This window comes from Pteronotus mesoamericanus, unplaced genomic scaffold (genome assembly GCF_021234165.1).
Source record: "Pteronotus mesoamericanus isolate MK-2021 breed Mesoamerican mustached bat unplaced genomic scaffold, CSHL_Meso_final contig_24, whole genome shotgun sequence".
NCBI lineage: Eukaryota > Metazoa > Chordata > Mammalia > Chiroptera > Mormoopidae > Pteronotus > Pteronotus mesoamericanus.
The window spans coordinates 17,062,784-17,081,856 of record NW_026555100.1 but is presented as its reverse complement, the minus strand read 5'-3'; the positions used below and the strand labels follow the sequence as shown (position 1 = coordinate 17,081,856).

At 36.5% G+C, this 19,073-nt stretch overlaps 1 protein-coding gene across 1 annotated transcript in view; it reads right to left on the bottom strand.

Moving 5' to 3' along the window:
- Positions 1 to 18,819, bottom strand: part of SLC16A9 (solute carrier family 16 member 9) — a 32,949-nt gene extending 14,130 nt beyond the window's left edge. Inside the window, exons 1-2 of the mRNA XM_054572449.1 lie at positions 18,624 to 18,819; positions 6,934 to 7,077 (exon numbers count right to left, since the gene is read on the bottom strand). Coding sequence (XP_054428424.1) covers positions 6,934 to 7,077; positions 18,624 to 18,819 — 340 coding nt within the window. The remainder of the gene's footprint in view (positions 1 to 6,933; positions 7,078 to 18,623) is intronic.
- Between the last annotated feature and the right edge of the window lie 254 nt (positions 18,820 to 19,073).

The window sequence follows — 19,073 nt, the reverse complement described above, 5'->3', positions numbered from 1 at the left end:
GGGTAGATGAATGGATAAGAAAACAAGACCCATATGTATCCTGTCTACAAGAGACTCACCTCAGAATAAAAGATACACACAGACTGAAAATGAAGGAATGAAAAAAGATATTTGATGCAAATGAAAACAAAAAAAGAGCTGGGGTAGCAATACTTATATCCAACAAAGAGACTTTAAAACAAAGGCTATAATAAGAGGGTGAAGAACTCAGCAATTCAACTTCTAGGGATTTACCTGAAGAGACTGATAGCACTAATTCAAAAAAATATATGCATTCCTGTGTTCATTGCAGCATTATTTATAGCCAAGATATGGGAGCCACGTAAGTATCCATTGATAGACATGGACTATTACTCAGCCATAAAAAAAGAATGAAACCTTGCCATCTGCAACAACATGGATGGACGTAAAGGGTATTCTGTTGAGTGAAACAAATCAGAAAAAAGACAAATGCCATATGATTTCACTTACCTGTAAAATCTAAAAAAACTTAACTAACTAACTAACTAACTAACTAACTAACAAAACAGAAGCAAACATAGAAACAGATAACATTTTGATGGTTGCCAGATGGCAGGGGATTTGGGGGGATGGTTGAAAAGAGAAAGTGATTAAGTACAAATTGGTAGTTACAAAATAGTCATAAGGATGTAAAGTATAGCATAGGGAATATACTTAACAACATCGTAATAACTGCGTATGGTGTCAGACGGGTTCTAGATTTACTGGGGTGATCTCTTCATAAGTTATATAAATGTCTAATCACTGTGTTGTATACCTGAAACTAATTGATATTGTATGTCAACTGTAATTAAAAATTATTTTTTAAAATGTCTCTTCAAGGAACCTCCCCACAGAATTTACTATACTCATTTGAGTCCTCCATATTAAGTCACATTGGCCAGTTTCAACCATTTCTATTCTGTCATTCTTTCTTGCATTTTCCTCTTCATCTCTATGTGTCGTATTTTTTCTAACATATAACAAATACACACTATATATATTCACATATGTGTGTATATATTTTTATACTATTTTGTCTGTTTTCCAATTAAATTATGCTAATGTTTTTTACTTAGGCCAAAAATTAAATCTTAGCTTAAAGATATTAAGTATATTTTTAATTCACAGTAATTCATGTAACAAGATATCATCATTAGAAATACAGTATTAGAATTATATGGTTTAAAAAAAGATATAACTAATTTAAAACTGCTATGCATTATAGGATGGTCTTCTGTGCAAATCACACTAAACTGCCTCATTTACTCATTTTTCTCAATCTTTATCTATAAACTCAAAAACACTTGAATCAATTAAACTAATAATAGTTATAAGAAGATATAACTGAAATAAAACACTATAATATTATAAAATACTTCTTAATCAGAATATACAAAATAGGCACCTCTAAGGTACTAGCATATAAATAAAATCATGCAAATGAAATTATTTTCAGGGAAGAGCAATAAAACATTTGAAATTCTTTACACATTTTGAAAAGTGTCTATGAATTATTTTTAAATATCCAGTCATTATATACATTTTTGTGTATAACTGAACAGACATCTGAGGCCCTGCATTTATAATATAAAAATTTCTCCCTGCGATATTATTTTTATGGAAATGAAACATTTTAGTAACAGTACATTTTAATATGGTGGCAATATTCAATATTTTTCACCTCATGGTACACATAAACTAATTACTAAAATTCTGCAGCACACCAAGAAATGTTTATATTTCTTGACGATCTGACCACAAAAAATAGGGATAATTTTGATTTGTTTATACCAGGTAGCTATTATTGTATTGGGTGTTGTCATTTTTTTTGACAATCTAAGGGAAAAGAGGTCAATATCCCTGACTAAATAGTTAGGTAATGCATGTTTTAAAAATTCTTTTGCACACCAGTTGAAAAATCTTCATAATATGGGGATTTTAAGAAATGCTAAGGGTGCAGCTACAGCATACAGATGCTATGTGTGGGGGAGGGGAGCCAACTCATTCAGATTCACCCAGGAATCTCCTGGTTTCACAGCTAGAGGCTGTACATCCAGGAAAAGCCCTTAGTTCTGGGCAAATTGGGACAGCTGGTCACTATAGCATGGGGACCTGTCTCTTGGTCATTTGGAAGAATTTCTGTTCTGTATATTCTGAAACATTTCAAAAACCTCTTTGAATCTCTGAGCCAGGTTTACGTTCCTGTTCAAAGGTTAGGATAGGCGAGTGCAACTAGTATTCCAGAAATATCCACTGGAAATGAAATTATGAGACTGTAACTTAGGATGCTGAAAAAGATAAGTTAGAGTAGCCAAATGCAGGATAGTTAAATGTGGGTACTGTTATGCTTCTAGCCTAAGACATCTGCATGGAAAGTTAAAAAGTCCAAATAATTGGCTTTTTTTTTTTTTTATAGACATGGCTCTAAACTTTCTACCCTTTTCTAAACTTTCTACCTGAGTACCATGAACATGACATTGACTGGTTCAAAACACAGGCATAGATTCAAATCCCCACTCTATCACTTACTGTGTGACTTTGGGAATTTGAGAATTTACTTAAACTCTCTACTTCTTAGTTTCCTTATCTTTAAAACAAGACAACTGTAAAAATTAAGAAATAAAAATGTAAAAGATTCAGTATCTATACCTGGAATATAATAAAGTGCTAAAATATAGCCATTATAGTTGTGTATTTTTTTCACTTTTACCTGAGTATGATGGTATTATGTAGATATAGCTTGAGACTAATTAGAAAATCATAGTTCCTTATTATAATTGAGCATCCATGAATGACAAAAGACTATCTTTAATGATATAACCATTAAAAAGGGCTTATAAAACTTTAATTGCTAAAGTAAATATATAGGAAATACCCTTTATCTCATCCTTCTTCTACAGTAGCAGAATCACATTTTCTATGAGTGTGGCTGTACCCTCCCCAAGTTCAATGGCCTATGCAGCTGTTACCAGGAAAAGGACAGGAAAGGAAATTAAATTTTTCCAAAAATCGGGAAGAGAGTATTAAGGAAACAGTAATATCTTATGAAGGAAGAGAATGAAAGAAGTTGGTTTTGAGTTGTGCTTTTCAGAAAAGCAAAGAGAAATTACTGGGAAGGAGCTTGAGCAATTCATTAAGGGCGTATTTCCTGTCCCTTCTCTTCCCACCCCGACCCCTGTCTCCCACCACACTTTGTTCCTCTGATTAGAAAAGTTATTGAGAAAATAGGAGCCTGAATTACCAAGTTTGGAAGCATGGTTGATAGTCACCTAAAAGACTGGCAAGCTGCCATTTATTTTAGCTACAAAAGTTGAACAAGATAACATCATATGTTCAAGATGTTATTTTTCAAAATATCGATTAAAGGGTAAAACCAAAGTATGCCAATTAACACACATCAGTATTCTTTTGATTCTTTAATATATCTTTATTTTTCTATATACTTTAATCTGTTAGATAAATATTTCTGACTCAACAGAGCTTTAGTAGGAAAAAACTGCCGCTGTGGTCTTGAACTAAGAGGTCAGAAAGAATGTAAGGAGGAGAGAAAAAATATGTATTGAATACCTCTGCATGCTTCTCTATAATCATTATCTCATGAATAGTCACAGTATCTCTGAACTTATATGAGTCTATTTTAAAAAAAATAAAAATAGAAGCCAGAGAAATTAAATAATTTTCCAAAGTCAGAAACTAATAATAATGGTTATGCTAGCTAATATTTATTGCATTATCTTATCAATTCACAAACCCTATAGGTTGGATGCTATTATTTGTTCAGTTTTAAAATGAGAAAAGAAGGTAAGTAACTTGCCTGGAGTCACACAGCTGGCAAGAAGATCTAATAACATTAACCCACATGGTCTGCCTGTTAGCGTTTGCTCCTTCACTATGCCATTCTATCTTAGAAGGCCCATTTAGTTCATTCCTACCAGAGGAAAATGCTTAGAATACAATTCAACACATAGCTGGTGCTCAATGAATGTTATCATTAGGCTGAATCTGTCTTGTTTTTTCTCCCCTAAGGAACTCATAATACAGAAAGGAGAATGAGTTTAGGCTGTATAATAATTTTCTGTCATTTCCTTTTCAATTGGGTACTGTACTCCAAATGGTGACAGAATGGAAGTATCATTTTTCATTATTATTCTGTTTATCCCACAAATATTCTATGGGCCTTAGATTATGAGCCTACTGATGAAATAAAACAACAAAGAAGTCAACCATGAAATAAGTATTAATAATCTGCTAGCAAGGAATACCTCACAGGGCCCCAATAATTACCAGAGAGATTTTTTTTTATTACTTGAAATACAACTCAAATCTTTTCTTTATTTTGTGTTTATCTATACTCTGTTTGACCTCATGTAGTCCCCACAGGACCTATATGGGATAGGATGCTAAGCCTGCCTTCACAGATAAAGGGACAGTCACTTGTGGAAATCAAGGTGCTTGCTCAAGCTCACAGAAACTACATCTCCTGACCTGAAGCTCATTGGTCTCTCCATGAGCTGACAATTTCCTAGTTGCATAAATTCAAAGCCTATTGTCAAATCAGAGCCCTATACATTCTCCAGACCGAAGCCTGTTTCTTGACCCAGAATTCATTAATTGTAGGAAAAGCTGGGATTCCAGGAGGAAGGACATTGCAACAAAGTCTATGACAAGTAGATAATTATACCCTGAATTTTTACCCAAAGAGAACCATGGCGGTATTTAGGTAATAGTACACTGGGGTATATGTTTTAAGCATTGTTGGACACTTGATACAAGCTGACATTGTTAAGTAGGAACATGAAGCATTTGTATGGTCTTCTCCTGTAGCAGGGTCATAGGGGAGGTGCCTAGGTGATGTATGGGGGGATTATGGCCCAGGCCTGGTTCACAGTGGGTCTGGGGAGTCCATGGACCCACCCAACAGTCATTTCCCCAGCTGCTAGTATTTAATTGGAGCACACATACATGTTAGTTAGCATAACTCCCTACATACTGTTCATTGGACAGTAGAGTAAGAATTACCATGGTGGAGAAAGCCAAGTGGAAGCTCTGAAAACCTGTCATCACCACCACCAGCAGCCAAAAGAGTAAATCAAGACCAGTATCTAATTAATTGAAGACCATGTGTTCATAGGGGAGAGGAAACAGGGTTAGCTCTTGAAATGTTCTAATAACATGAGCCAGATTGAAATCTATTTCACAAGTTAGGAAAGCTCTCTCCATTGCTACAGAAATTCTGAAATTTAATTTTGGGAGTTAGTTACTTTTGTCTTTTTCTTTCTATATGTCCTTAGATATTCTGACACAATCCAATGTATATAAATCTTAGATAATATCTGTTAATATTTTTCTTTTAAAAAATTCATTTTTATCTCTAGCTAACGCAAATGTGATACTATCACTCATTTTTCATTAGTTTTTAGGTCAGTGAAAACTTTGGATATGTACTCACAAAGGCTTTTTCTAGAAACCATGAGTAGGAGTAAAGCCCTGTGAAATTTTAAATGGCGAGTCCAGAGTTTGGACAAAGTACCCAAATCATACCAATGGCATAATGATTCAATTTTCCATATAAAAAGAATAATCCTTAGAGGAATTTTGTCCTGAAAAAAATAATTTGTCCTTTTGTCCTATGTTCTGAAAGAAATAATATCATTCATGCATAAACACAGCTATCTACATTTTTATTTTTATTATTTTAGACAAGAATGTAAAATGATCATTCAATATATTTGTAGCTACAGGTTCAAAACTGTATTAGGCTCTATAGGGAATTAACTATATAATATATGCTCTCAAAGAACCAACAAGTGACCTGCTTATTTAGATTACTATCTAAGTAGTATTAGGGTACATAGTTATATTTAAAATAAATTTGGAGTTCTAAAAGCACTAAAACAATTACAGAAATATAAAAGAGTTAGAATGTGGTGTCACACTGAATGGATCCAACCCCACATGTCTTCACTATGTTGTTTTAGTTGGTCTTTCACCTCACTGAGCTTCACCTTCCCTCTCTGTAAAATAGGTTTTGTGAAGTTTAATTGAGATCAAATAGAACACTTAGCACAGACCCTGGCACACAGTGAGTACTCAGTGAATATTAGCTTTTATTTTGCATACTATTTTTTGTTGGGGAAACAGTCTCAAGTGAAAGAGAGGAATATTGGTAGTCAACAAATTAGGTTCTTTCAGACACTAAGAAAAAACTTCAAAGCTGGAGTCCTTTTCAAATTCCCCACCAGCAGCTCCTACAAATACTGAGTCTGGTGACGTTTAACATCAAATACAATTAGTACAGTACAACACAAAAACCTGATCCCCCCCCAGAAACCCTTTGAATCCCTAAGCCCTCTTCTTTTATTCTGCTATAACCAAGATCATCATCAATCATCCCACCACTCAATTTTCTTCAATCCTATCTTATCTTAAAAAAAAAAAATTATGTGCTATACAATCTGCTTCTTATTTCTGCTGTGACTTTGTCATCAGGGTCCTGGCGACAGATGGTATAAAGCAGCAGGATGTTTAGAACACGGAAAGCTCAACAGGGCCCTGCTTAACCAACCAATATGAAAGGGACCACTTCCTAAATCAGGGAGAAGTGACAGATGTCAGTCGCATGCAAGTCTCATACTCTCCCTTCCCTTTTGCCCTTTTGTGTGCTTTAGAAATGAGCCCTGAAATTAAAAGTCTCCATGCGCCTTGAAAGAAGACATAACATGCATTGTTAAAACGCATCTATCCTTTAAATATTTTGATTCACTGGCAGACAGTTTGCCAAAGTAACAATTTTTGGCGAAGTGGCCATTGAAAGTAAGTTGTTAGTGAACATTTTCACTTCTTCTATTAACTAAATAATAAAGCTAACGTTTGGTGAAATTATGATTAACTCCTGAAGCTTAGAAAAGTTATAGTGATCAGGTTTCTTACCTACGACAATGCCATAGGAAAAAAACAGGAAGTAGATATTAGGGGCAAAACCGCTCAACATTAGGCCTCCGGCCACCATGAAGCCACTGAAGATCGTCACAGGTCTGGCTCCAAAAGATGAGACACAGAGGCTGCAGATAGGACCTAAAAAAAATAAACGAAACCTTCACTTATTTAACAGTAATCTCCTTTTCACAATCATATTATTCATCTCATCATAAGCTTAAAATGATTCTTTCCATCATAAAATAACAAAACTAAAATAATAATAAACATCTACTGCATAGTTACTATGTACTAGACACTGTGAGTACTTTACATAAAAAAACCTCATTTCATTTTAATCTTACTGCAACCCTGAGAAGTAGATACTATTGTTATCCTCATTTTTTTTGATAAGGAAATTAAAATTTCAGGATGATAAGATGACATGTTTAAGAAACGGTGGTTCTGGAGTCAAACTTTCTTCAATCTTGAGCTCTACTCCTTTCTGGCTCTTTGATCTCAGACAACTTATTTGATCTCCGTGCCTCAGTTTCTTCATCTAAAAATTCAATTAATAAGAGCAGCCCCCTCACAGTGTTACTGTGAAGACAAATGAGAGCACAGATGTAAAGCTGATCACAAGGCCTGACACAGATGCCCAATCGGTGCTTGTTCAGTGATGTGAATGGCGGCAGTAGCCGCCACCAAAACAGTAACAGAGTAAAATCCCAGTTAGTCTGACTCCTGAGCCCATGGTCTTAACCCTTATATTCTGAGGAGTTTTATCTCCTCCATGTCCCATGCATGCTTCCCATCCAGAGCTCTTTTTTAGCACTAGGACAGTCATACAGCTTGTGATGAAAACAGATGTGTTCATTGACTGAATACAAACAATAGTGACTCTGTAGAGGGAAGAGGTGGGGGTGGGGTAGTTATTCTCTTCCTAGAGAATATTCTGGCAAGTGGGGCCAAATGGAAATCCACTCTACTCATCCAGGTATGTGTCAGTCTGTACCATTGTCCTACAGTCCATATATAACCTGGAATCCAGGGGAGGAAGCACATTGTTGATTGACAGGCAAAAGTGACCATTGCCTGGGCCTGTTCTATGCACCAGTGGGCAACTTCTCATATAACAGTATTTAAGTACTAGTGAAATTCTTTTCCACTAGTGAAATTCTTCTCCACTTATGACTACAGAACTTAGCATAGTAGAAGTAAAAATATACTAAGGGTTAATCAGCCCAATAGTCTCATTTATATGGAAGGAAATTAAAGCTCAGAGAGGTTGTCCAAGCCCATTGTAGAAGAAAGAGCTCAGGATTTGGAAGCAAAGAGAAGTATACCTTTATCAAATTGACAACACTTCAACAATAAGGTACAAGTTATTATCTCCAATTTTTAAAAAGCACACTCACCAGATGGCTAACAGCAGACAAAAGTGTTAAAAAGGATGTAGAGCCATAAGAACTCTTATGAGCTCCTGACTTTTATCTCCTAAAGCTGAACACAGCACACTGTGTAACGCAGAAGTTCCACTTCTATGTAATACATCAAATAGAAACCAATAGATACACCCAATAGAAATATCTACCTAAAAAGTTATATACATAAATGCTCATAGCAGAACTATTCATAGTAACCAAAACCTAGAAACCCAGATGTTCATCAGCAGTCGAATGCATAAGTAAATTTTGGTATGGATTATTGTATGGCAGTGAGAATGAATGACCTACAACTACACATAGCAATACAGATGTATCTCCCAAACATTGTGGAGTGAGGGACACCAAACACAAAAAAGTACACATCATGTAATTACTACTATAAAAAGCACCCCCCAAAAGACAAAGCTGATCTCTGATTAGAAGTCAGAACAGTGGTTATCTTTGGTGGGAGGTGAGGCGTTACCAGAAGGGAGGACAGCCCGACTTCCCGGGCCCTGCTAGCGTCCTGTTTCTTGCTGTGAATGAGCTCATTTCACAGGTGTATTCAGTTTGTGAGAATTCCATTGGGCTATACCCTTGTGAAATATATACTTTCCTCTCTGTATATATTTTTTTACTTCAACTTAAAAAAATTTTTCAGGAACCTCAAACAGAGAAATGGTGCAATCTGCCAATAGTCTTGTAAGTATCTGGCAGAGCCAGAATCCAATGACCCCGAGCCCAGCTTTCTTGCCCATTCCGGTAGTCACCCTGATCCACAGTTTCCCTTCAGGCAGTTTCAGTTATCATCAGTCAACCATGGTCTGAAGACATTAAATGGAAAATTCCAGAAATAAACAATTCATAAGTTTTAAATTGTATGCCATTCTGAGTAACATAATGAAATCTCTCGCCATCCTGCTTTATCCCACCGAGGAGCTGAACCAACCCTCTGTCCAGAGTATCCACACTGTGTATGCTATCCATTAGCATATACATTAGTCACTTAGTAACCATCTTGGTTATCAGCTTGACTGACTCAGTATCATAGTACTTGTGTTCAGGTAAACCTATCTTCTTAATAACGACCCCAAAGCGGTCCACATAACTATTATTACAGTATATTGTGATAATTGCTCTATTTTATTATTAGATAGTGTTACAATTACTCTCTTTTATTAGTAGTAAATGTTATCTTTTAATGTGCCTAATTTATAAATTAAACTTTATCACAGCTATGGATGTATAAGAAAAATGTAGTATATATAGGGTATGATGCAGTCTGGAGTTTCAGGTATCCAGTGGGACCCTCGGAATGCACCCACCATGGATAAGGGGGAGCTACTATACCAGAGAGTCTTTTAAGTGCATGTTTAAGACCAGGTTATGACGACTAAGACAGCACATGGCTCTCAATGCCTGTGGCTCTCTCATATTCCTCCCTCGTCATGAACTGGCTCCTGCATTTAAGGTCCTCTGTAGTGTGTTAGTACAGAAGAATACACTGATATATTTATATGACAAACAGGAGAATATTCTGTGCCAGTGTTTTAAAAGGAAAATATATTTGAAATACCAACCTTTTCCAATAGTTGGGCCATCTATCTACCCAGTCAGAAATAATTTAGATACTTCAAAGATAGAAATGATTGTAAGACTCAAATCTCATAACTGGCTGTGTGACACCGTAAAGGCATGACCTTTCTCTATTGTTTACCAAATTTCATTGACATTGAGAGTCAGGGTTTACAAATTAAGCACAATGGAATTAAAATACAGAGATTATTATTGACATACTTGAAAAGTTTCCAGCTTCATCCTAAAAGTAAGACTTCAAATCTATGCTCCTTAATGCATGTTATTAACTCCACAAGGAAATCTAAAGTTTGCAAAGCTGCAAGTGGGGATGAAGGGTAATGATTTCCACAGCATGTACAACAAAACCCACTGTTTTATAAAATACATAATTTGTTATCAATTATCTAATAAATTCTTAAAGCATTTTTGCCTGTTACATGAAACTTTGAAAAAAGTTAAGCTTAAGAAAAAAGTGAGTAGAAATTACTTGACAGATGAAAACAGCAAATTGAAAACTGTTTTTAAAAAACTCTCTACTTTTGCCCTGCCAACTGCTGCTTGCTTCAGAGAAAAGCTGGCATCATTTTTTAAAATTTATTTTTATATAGATGTAGTTGGTACATTGGTTCTGTTAGTTTCAGGGTACAATACAGTGATTCAACATTTTTGAACTCTAAAATATGATAACCCCACTAAGTCTAGTAGTCGTCTGTCACTGTGTAAACTTATCATAATAGTGTCAACTATATTCCCCTTCCTTTTTTCATCCACTCCCCCACACACTCCCTTCTGATAACCATTTCTTTGGTGTCTGTTTCTATGAGTCTGTTTTTATTTCATTCTGTTTTTAGATTCCATATGTAAGTGAAATTTTATGGTATTTGTCTCTGTCTGACTTATTTCACTTATCACTTATGCTCTAGGTCCATCCAAGTTGTCACAAATGGCAAGATTTCATTCTTTTTCATTGCTCTGTAATATTCCATTACATATATCACATCTTCTTTATCCATTCATCTATCAGTGGACATCTGGGTTGCTTCCATATCTTAGCTATTATAAATAAGGCTGCAATAAACATAGGGATGCATATATCTTTTCACATTACCATCCTCATTTTCTTAGGATAAATACCCTAAAGTGGAATTTCTGGGTAGTATGACATATCAATCAATTTTTAGTTTTTGAGGAATCTCCATACTGTTTTCCACAAGGTCTGCACCAGTTTGCTATCCCAGCAACAGTGCACAAGTGGTCCCTTTTCTCTACATCCTCACCAGCACACATTATTTGTTGACTTTTTGATAATAGCCACTCTAAATGGTGTGAGGTGATATTTCATTGTGGTTTTGATTAACATGTCTCTGATTATTAATGATGTTGAGCATCTTCTATGTCTGTTGGCCATCTGTACATCTTCTCTGGAGAAACATCTCCATGTCCTCTGCCCACTTTCCCACTGGATTTTTTATTTTATTTTATTTTTCTGTTATTGAGTTGTATGAATTTATTATATATTTTGGATACCAATGCCTTGTCAGATATATATCATTTATGAATATACTCTCTCAGTCAGTAAGGTTGCCTTTTTGTTTTGTTGAAGGTTTCCTTCACTGTATATAAGCTTTTTAATTTTATGTAATCCCATTTGTTTCGTTTTTTTCTTTGGGTTCCCTCATTCAAGGGGACATTTCCAAAAAGATATTACTCAGACAGTTAGATAGTTTACTTCTTATTTTATTCTAGGAGTTTTATGGCTTCAAGCCTTACATTTAAGTCTTTAATCTATTTTGAGTTTATTTTTGTATATGGTGTAAGAGAATGGTGCTGGTTTTTGTTTTTTGGTGGGTTTTTTTTTTTTTTTTGTTTTTGGTGTGTGTGTGTGTGTGTGTGTGTGTGTGTGTGTGTTTGGTTTTTTTGCATGTACCTGTCCAGGTTTCCCAACACTAGTTGTTCAAGAAACTGTTATTACTCCAGTATATATTTTTTACCTCCTTTATCATAGCTTAGTTGACCATATAAGCAAGGGTTCATTTCTGGGCTATTTTGTTCCATTGATCTATGTGTCTGTTTTTGTGCCAGTACCATACTGCTTTAACTATTATAACTTTGTAGTATAGTTTACAACCAGGGCACATGATGTCTCCAACTTTGTTCTTCTTTTTCAAGATTGCTTTGGCTATTCAGCATCTTTTGTGGTTCCATACAAATTTTAGAATTATTTGGTCTAGTTCTGGGAAGAATGACTTGGTAGTTTGATAGCAATTGCAGTGAATCTTTAAATTGCTTGGGTAGTGTGGTCTTTTTAATAATATTAATTCTTTCTATCCATGAGCGTGGTATACCCTTTCATTTATTTTATTCATTTATTTCATTTATCATTTTCAATTTCTTTCTTCTATGTCTTAGAGTTTTCAGTGTAGAGATAAAACTTGATTAAATTTATCTCTAGGTATTTTTTTAATGCAATTGTAAATAGGGTTGTTTTCTTCATTTATCCTTCTGATTATCTGTTATTAGTATACTGGAATGCAATAAGAAAACCTGACATCCTTTGTCTAATCCAGGACTTAAACCAGAAGGCAAAACATACGTATATCAAAACCTAATGCCATGGGCAATAAACACCAAAAGAAAGGTCCAGATTGTGTGTTTTGGGGATTTCAGAAAAGGGAGATCACCATGGGCCAAGGAACTGAGCCTTGAACCAGGCCATGAAATAGGATTATGTCCACCAAAAGGTTGAAAATGTATTCTAATGGAGGGAATAGAACCGTAATGTGGTTTTCCAATCTGTAATTATTATTAGGCAGCTTTGGGAAAGAAATTATTCCTTTTCGGGAATATATTAACTTCTATGCCCTTCAGTCTTCCAAAAGGTTTCAGAGTCCGAAAAGTGGTAGGATGGCCAGGCCTGCTGCACTGAAGCCATAAGTAGGCTGATGGTACAGTGAACAATAAAATATGGCAGTAACCAGGTTGTGTGACTCCAGTGGAACAAGGCTTTCCTAGCAGAGTGGGTCCATGAGAGTCCTACCCCTCCACGTATAATGCGGGGATCTCAACAAAAGAGCAGTTCCTCAGTCCTTCTTCCCTGAGACCAGGACTTTTAGATTCATCATCTCCCTGAAGAAGAGAAAGAAAGGCACTAAGGAGCTTCTTCCACTCAAATCCTTGATTCTATGATTCTAAGTATTATCTGCCTTGCTTGTTGATTGGTTTAGCAGTATTGTATAGAGATGGAGAAAAGCTTAATTAAAACCTAACATTCTTCTCAGCAATCTGGAACTGCCTAGCACACTGTGAACTAGCCACTGGAACAGAATCCTTGTAGAAGGCAAAGTTTCAGTCCTGCTTGAAAGAGGTACCAGTGTTTGGGAGTAAAATCATAAAGCTATGATCATGCCCACTCTGCCAGCACTCACAACTCATTCAGCAAGCCTGCTGGCCATACTGACTCACTAGATTAACCTACGGATAAATGTACTGACTGAGCAATTTGAGGGCTTTTGGAGAAACAAAAGATCTCCCTGCTGTTTCAGCAACTCTGTTGTCTGAAAAATGGCCCTGCCCTTCTTGAGCAAGTTCAGTTACCTTTCACTCCTTCTGTATCATTTAGGTTTTAGCCAGAGAAACAGAGCCAGAAGAAAACATACATATATTAAGAGATTTATTACAATGAACTGGCTCATGCAATTATGGGATTTGGCTAGGCAAGTACAACATCCACAGTGCAACATAATCAGCAAAAGCAGATCAGAACTCTTTAGCACAGGCTGAAGTTACAGCCCACAGGCAGGATTTCTTTTTCTGGGAAAGTTCATCTCTTCTCTTATGTCCTTTCAACAGATTGAATCAGGTCCACTCAGATTATGTAGGATAACTGTCCTTTCTTAAAGTCAACTGATTATGGAATTTGAGCACACCTACAAAATACCTTCACAGCAACACCTACATTAATGTTTGAATAACTGGGGAAGGTAGCCTAGCCAAACTGACACTGGCCATCGCACCTCCCAATGATCACCATTTCTCTTTCTCTGGACAAACTTCCTCTACCAGAATGGGTCATCTGCAGGGCAGAGCCCAGGCCTTTGCGTACACAGACTCTGCATGCCCTGCCCTCGCTGTGACTGTCTGCCTCACACAGCCCGTCCTTCCATGTGTCCCACCTCTCTCTGTAGAGTTCCAAAAATTGTCTTGTCCTTGAAATTCTCTTTGGGATGTCTCAAATTATCAGTAACTATTTTTTTATGTTTCTTCCCTGAGACTACAAATCCCTTCAAAACCAGATGATGTCTTCTATTTTGGCATCCCTAGCACAGAGGAGAGGAGGCGCTCTGGGCAGATATAATGATGGTAAGCTGTTCTCTATGTATAATCCAGAAAAGTGGGCTCCTTGACACTCAGCTTCATGCATCCCAAAGATCATCTGCACAAACAAATAATTCAGGCCAGAGGAAGAAGTATTTTCTCCTCAATCACTCGAGTTTCAAAGAGAAGGAATTAATATTATGAAGAATGTAAAGTTAAGAATTGCACATTTTTTCAGTTCTAATATGCTACTGTGAGCTACTGTCTAAATCTAGTTTGTCAGAGACAAGTGTTGGGACTTTCAAGTCCATGTATTTAGACATAATCTTGACAAAGTTCCAGCTCTCCCTCCTGCCCGCTCCCCTAGAAATGTCTTTGTCTTTTATCCTGAGGGGCCCTTTCGTTTGTAGCTCCTTTAGAACTGCTTAGGAAAGTAATTTTATTTGCAAGTGATTCTGGTTCCCTAATAACTAATATTTGTTGAGCACTTATTATATGCCAAGTAGTATTTCAATTGTTCTACACAACAATCACATAAGGTAGGTACTTTTATCATCTCCAAGTTTAAAGATAAAGGAACAGGCTTAACAGGTTAGAAAAACTGGGACTCAGGTACCACCTCCTCTTAGAGAAAGGGCTTCAGATTGGGTAGGTCACTAAACCCATTTCAGGATCAGCTTTGTTTTCAGGATCAACTAAGATCAAGAAAGCAAAAGCGGCTGGATTGAGGTGGGCGCACATGGGGCACTTAGTGAACCTAAGGGACAAGTACAGGAAAAATAAAATCTGTATGTTGCTTGTCAGTTGCACTTATTCTGCTGTGCCTTGCTCAATTATAAAGTTCCAGAAGTCACATCACAGAACTAGTCAAAGATGACGGCTACCATGTCTTCCCTGGGCAAAACTAAAGATAACTCATGTTTCTCAGACCTGATCTGGCCTGCCTGTGTCAGAATCATCTGGGGGACTAATTAAAAGAAGACTCCTGGTCCCATCTGCATGGCTGCACTACTCATGGATGGGTAGGAAATCGGCTTTTTAGACAAGCTCCAGTAATGCATGCATACTCCTGAATGTAAAAGCAACTGTATATATTTTACACATATATGTAAAGCCCATCTTTTACCAAAAAGATGCATATATCTACACATCTATGTATACATTATCTTTTATCAAAAAAGGATGCAAAGATATTTGTTCACATGTATTTTTCACCACAGCCCCACCAGAAACAGGACTGTTGGACACCATTTACTTTTCATGATTTACATGGCATAAGCAGTGCCGTACCTGAGCAGAAACATACAGTAGTTCCCTTTATAAATAAGTCTAAGCAAATCATGCATCAAGGAATTATCAAAAAGTAAATATTAAAATCTAAATATGCTTAAGCCAGTCATATTTCCCAACTGAAATCACTTTTGGGGATTTAAAAAAATTCACATATCTGGACCCCATCGTACACTGACTGACATAGAATGCCTAATAATCAAATCCAGGAGATTACATACTGAATTTCTCTAAAGATGATTCTCATTATCCCCCTGGTTAAGAACCACTGACAACCATTTGAGTCACCAACGTGGGATATGCTTTTCCCATTTCTAAGGTACCGATCTGTTTGTTTCTCTGTAGAACAAAGTTTCCAACAAAGTAAAGGGTTAGTGTGGTTCACACACTTGTAGCCATCTCTTTCTAATACTATATTACCATACTTTTCAGGATTTGTCCTTTAATATATGCTATGAAGAGCCAAGAGAAGCCAACATCACATATGTTCAGTGGACACCAACCAAGTACACACACGCGCACACACATAAGTGGTAGCACTTCATTTCCCACCATTTCCTCATTCTTGAATGTTTTGGTCTCCTTATTCTATGCTCATCTTCAAAAGCTTTGATAAGCTGGTCCAAGTGCCTCCTCATCGAGCTGATGACATGAAAGTTAAGTGATTTGCATAAGTTCCCTCAGCTAAATAATGGTACAGCCAGGACTTGATTAGTCTCTGACTTAAGACCAGTGCTCCCCACCTCCCAGTACTTGTCATCTCCTCTGAACTTCAGGGGGATGCTCTATCTCTCTAGCCTCAAGCAGGGCCGGCTGCATGAGGTTGTGGCCCAGGCAACTGCATAGGGCTTAGCCCTTAGCAGGGCCACGCATTTGATGAACTAACTGTTCTGCTGTTGCTGTCTTGAATTCTTAATTTTTTTTTTAACAAGGGGACCTGCTCTTTTGTTTTGTTTTGTACTGGGGTCTGCAAATTATGCAGCCGATCTTGCCTACAAGTAAAGGGAGCTGCTCCTGGTCCTTGAGTCAGGGTGAACTTAAAGAAAGTACAGAGCTGCAATTCAGTGTTCAGTCTCAGCCTCAGCTCTGACCATCAGGGTAATTATATTTCTGTTTAACTTAGTATTTGCTAATAGAAATCATGAGTAATTGGAGAATATTAAAAACATTCTCTCCCCTTCACATTAGATCATTTTCTCAAAATCAATATTTTCGACTCCCTTTATTAACATATCAATTATCATCCACTTGTACTTGGAAGTTTTACAAACAATTCACATTTTGAAAAACACTTTCAGAGAAGATCATGCACATTCAGGGTGGCAAAAGCCCTTTCAAACAAATCTTGGGCAAACTTACTGTTTCTCTTGAGCTCATAATGATAGTATGACTTTCATTTGTTTGGTTATTCTTTTTAATAAATAATTTATTTTTAGAGAGAGAGCAAGGGAGGAAAAAAGACAGGGAGAGAAACATCAATATGAGAGAGAAACAAGGGGTTTCCTCTCGTCCGCGCCCGACTCAGGACCAAACCCACCAACGAGGCACGTGCCCAGGCTGGGAACTGAGCTGGCAACACTTCGCCTTGTGGGACAATGTCCAACCAACTGAACCACACTGGCCAGGGCTGTTTGGTTATGTTTAGTTATCTTGACTGACATGGCCAGATCAAATGATCCAACATCCCAGTATTGCGGGGTTGTTTGTTTTTTTTTAAGAACACATTTTTCCTTTTACAGTTCTGAAAGTTAGAAGTTTAAGTCAAGGGATCCAGCATTGTTTTTTAAGTCTTGTTTTTGTTTTTAAGTCGCATGTATTTAATAGTTTTTACTTTATTTTCACTTTATTTTCAATTACATTAGTTTCAGGTGTACAACATAGTGATTCAACATTTATATACCTTATAAAGTGACCATCACAATAAATTTAGTAACCATCTGTCACTCACTGTACATCAGTATGAAGTCTTGGTTTTAATTTATCATCAATTGGAAATAACCATTTTTGTTTTAAGAAGCCCCCTTTAGGATTCAGGAAAGACAACATTTTTAAAAAGGAGTGGCTAATGCATTTTCTTTTTTCCTGAAATTATTTTAGAGCTGAAAAGCACCTTACAAATCTACACAGTCAATGTCATTTCTTTCTCCATAAGAATAGAGATTGTGATTTGCTCAACAAATCGTGTCAAGTTCAGAGCACAGAGGAAGAGACCCCGAGGCTAACAACCAAACCTAGGTCACCGTTTTGGCACACTTGTAAATTATGGCAACAAAGCTACAGTGATAATCACGAAATATTACTGCAGAGTTGAAACTATTAATTCATTCAAGTGTCATATGATTTTAAGTCTAAAAATGAAAATGAAAACCTCTCTGCTGCTCTCTGTAAAGACGATAGGAATTACTATTACATCAGATGGAAACGTTTGTCAAATATATTACTTTTGGAGACATTATATGAAGGTCACACGAAATACATCCCATATATCTTATAAATAACATTATATGAAAATCCTTAATAGCATCGTCATTGTGAGATGGAATTACCCTTTGCTGTGCAAAATTTTTCTTACAAAGGTGACACAAATGTAGGACATGGGATTTGATCACAGTGTATCTGAACTGGAGAGATGCAGTTATGAATCATGGAAGAATTTCTTACAGGACGGCCACGTATCATTCGGCCATTTGGTCAGAGCCTTCATTGGACAGACCTGAATCACCACCCTCTTTTCCCTGTATCATTCTCACTCATGAAAGTATGTCTCTCATTAGACTGTGAGCATCTTAAGGACAGGGATGACGTGTTTGTTTTCTACCTTTTTATATTCAGCATCTAGCAAACTTGCCTTGCACATAGTAGCAAATGGATAAAGAAATGAATGAATGAATGAATGAATGAATATCATATGCAATTTCTGTATTTTCACACAGATTTATTACAGTGGAAGAGCGGTTCTATAATCTCAGCGAAGGCAAGAGAATACATGTTACGCTTTAAAAACAAATAGCCTACTATGCCTTGCACATTGTTACAATGCAGCAAATGTAACTAAATGACTAATGAGTGAGGAGCAGCATGAATTTATCCACTTACTTGCAAGCAAGCCAACTCCACTTGCCAGGGATCCGACCCAGGCTGTTTTTCCTTTTCCTTCACCGAAAGCATCCAGCCATTCTATGTACAAGACTCCAACTGCTACCGGGGATCCATAACACAGAAATTGAGTAAAGAAGGAGACAAGCACAATCACCCAGCCCCATCCGCCATCAGGTGACTTCTTAATTTCCATTGTAAGGAGATCAAGGTGCTTCTCTGAGGGTCTTAAACAAAAACAGGAAAGAAAAGCATGTTTACAGTGTGGTGGGGCACGGTCCTTTGGATTAAAAATGTCTTCTAAATTAAAACATAAAACACGTTTTTGAAAAATACATGTGGAAAAGCATGAAATATTACTGGCATATTAATTTTAAAATGTTTACATATGAATTAAATAACTAATACATTTACATGGCTCAAAAAAATTTAATTATAAAAAGGCATAGA